Source organism: Propithecus coquereli, unplaced genomic scaffold, assembly GCF_000956105.1.
Source record: "Propithecus coquereli isolate 6110/MARCELLA unplaced genomic scaffold, Pcoq_1.0 Scaffold34, whole genome shotgun sequence".
Lineage (NCBI taxonomy): Eukaryota > Metazoa > Chordata > Mammalia > Primates > Indriidae > Propithecus > Propithecus coquereli.
The window spans coordinates 7,040,631-7,043,311 of record NW_012149063.1 but is presented as its reverse complement, the minus strand read 5'-3'; the positions used below and the strand labels follow the sequence as shown (position 1 = coordinate 7,043,311).

Here is a 2,681-nt window from a genome sequence, read left to right as displayed (position 1 = left end):
CTCAGGCTGGTTTCGAACTCCTGAGCTCAAACAATCCACCTGCCTCGGCCTCCCAGAGAGCTAGGATTACAGGCGTGAGCCACCACGCCCGGCCTGAAGTACTCTTTAGAAATTCAGAATACCTTAACAGAATTGTCCTAATTATTTATAAAACTAAACAATTGTTGAAAACTAGTATATAAATACATTATTTTAAAAAACCAAAAAAGAATGCCAAAATTTTAAAGTGTATTCTTATTCAGAATTTCTGGAGACTATATACTCTTGAATTTTGATAATGTAATGTTGATTAATATTTCCATGCTTTAAAATAGTACATATGTAAAATTAATTTCTCATCTGATTATAGCTATATATTTGAGTGTACAGTAGATCCAACTGATGTTACACACCTTTCACAGGTTTTCTTTAGATGAGAACGACCATTTATTTAGAGTGCTATATAATTTCAAATTCTGACTAACTAAGAATTTTTTAAAATTTTAATTAATTTATATATTTTAGAGATGGAGTCTTACTACATTGCCCAGACTGAACTTGAACTCCTGGGCTCAAGTGATAAGCCATTGCACCTGGCTAATTTTTTTTTTTTTAAATAGTCATTACTATTGACAAAATATAGTCAGAGAATTGGGTTAATGTGTTTAATTTTTTAATTTAAACTTACTGTATACATGCCTTGAATAATTTAAAAGGAAGAAAATGGCTTGTCATTTAATAAAGTAAATGTGTTCATATGTAGATACTATTTTAATAGCTTCTAAGAAAATATATTGTCTGTTCATAATGTTATAGTTAGTGAAAGGAGTATTTTTCACAGTCTGTTACTATTTTTTTCCCAATTACAGGAAATTGGATCGACTTGAGAAGAAAAAAAAGAAAAGGAAGAAAGATAGAAAGAAGAAAAAGTTTCAGAAGAGTAGAAGTAAACACAAGAAACATAAAAGCAAATCATCCTCCTCCTCTTCCTCCTCATCCTCCTCATCCTCCACTTCCTCCTCTTCCTCATCTGAGACTTCAGAAAGCAGCAGTGAGAGTGAGAGTGACAAGAAGTCAAAAAAAATGGAAAAGAAGAAAAGAAAGAAAAACAAATGTTCAGGGCATAACAACAATGATTCTGAAGAGAAGGATAAGTCTAAGAAGAGAAAACTTGATGAAGAACTTTCTAGCAGTCACAGTAACAAGGAAAAGCCTAGGTTTTTAAAACAAGAAAGTTCTTGGGAGAACAGCAAATGGAGCCATTCTGATTCTGACAAAAAGTCCAGAAGCCGTAATCATAGCCCAGAGAAGAGAGGATCTGAAAGCAATGAGGGAAGCAGTAGAAGCCGCAACAGGGATGAGCGGAGTAGGAGAAGCCGGAGCCAAAGTCCTGCTAGTTATAAGAAAAGGGAGAAAAGAAAACGGCCACAGCGAAGTCCCAGTGAAGAGCGGAACAGAAGAAAGGACACCAGAAGCCGTGGCACAGATACATACAGAGGGGAAAAAATGCACAGAGAGCACTCAGGAGATAAGTATGCTAAAGTGACACAAAGAGAACAAAGCAGAAGTAGAGAGAGAATAAAGAGAGACTGTATGTGACAATTACATGGGAATAAAAATATCTCCACTTCTTATTGAATACTTTTTTTTTTAGCAAGGGCTAAATTATGTACTATTGTCTTTCTAATAAAAAAGCTCTATTTTAATTTTTCATCTCTATACACTGTCATTTTAAGTAGAAAAGTACGTGAGTAACGTAAGAATGAATTTTGCAAATATTTGTAAGTAATCTATTTTGGGGCTATAGAAATATTTTCTGTTGGTAACTGTTTCTTGTGCCCTATACCAGATAAAAACTGCATATAACTCTGTGACATTTTCTTTGTTCTGAAACATTAAAAGAATGACAGTACATTGAATGGGTATAATTTTTCTTTTTTTTCCAATTCAAATTTGTTATTTTAAGATTTGAATTTGCTTGAAGCAAAGTCTAATAATCATTGTTGAAATTCACTAGTATGAATTAAACAATAGATTGATTAATACCTCTTTAAGACTTTTAAACTCCCTTTAGGTGTTTCGTTCTACAGAGTAAGCTATTTACATTTGGATGAGGTATTAGTTTTCTGTGCTGCATACAAATTACCTTGAACCTAAAACAACCTACATGTATCATTTTAACCGTTCTAGAGATCAGAATCTGACACGAGTTTCACTGGGATAGAATCAAGGTGTCAGCAGGACTGTGTTCCTTCTGGAGGCTCTCGGGGAGAGTATGTTTGCTCACCTATTGCAGCGTCTAGACGCCACCTGCTTTCCTTTTCTCCTGGCCCCCTTCCTCCATTTTCAAAGCTAACAAAGGGCAGTCAAGTCCTCCTCGCATCTAATCACTCTGACACTTCGACATTCTGCATCTCTCTTCCAATTTTAAGGCCTCTTGTGATTACATTGTGCCCACCTGAAGAATCCTGCAGTAATCTCCCTATTTTAAGATCAACTGATTAGCAACCTTGATTCGATCTGCAACCTTAATTCCCCTTTTCCATGTAATGTAACATATTCACAGGTTCCAGAGGTTAGGACATTTATTTGTACATCTTTGAGGGACCATTATTCTGCCTACCACAAATGGCCTCTCTACTACTACTACTGGAATACAGCTATTAAAGATTTTACTTCAAAAGGTTAAACATTTGTATAAT

At 34.9% G+C, this 2,681-nt stretch overlaps 1 protein-coding gene across 1 annotated transcript in view; it reads left to right on the top strand.

The window, feature by feature from the left end:
- CIR1 (corepressor interacting with RBPJ, 1) overlaps positions 1–1,618 on the top strand; it is a 64,816-nt gene extending 63,198 nt beyond the window's left edge. Inside the window, exon 8 of the mRNA XM_012650687.1 lies at positions 849–1,618. Coding sequence (XP_012506141.1) covers positions 849–1,578 — 730 coding nt within the window. The 3' untranslated portion in view covers positions 1,579–1,618. The remainder of the gene's footprint in view (positions 1–848) is intronic.
- The last annotated feature ends 1,063 nt before the right edge of the window (positions 1,619–2,681 follow it).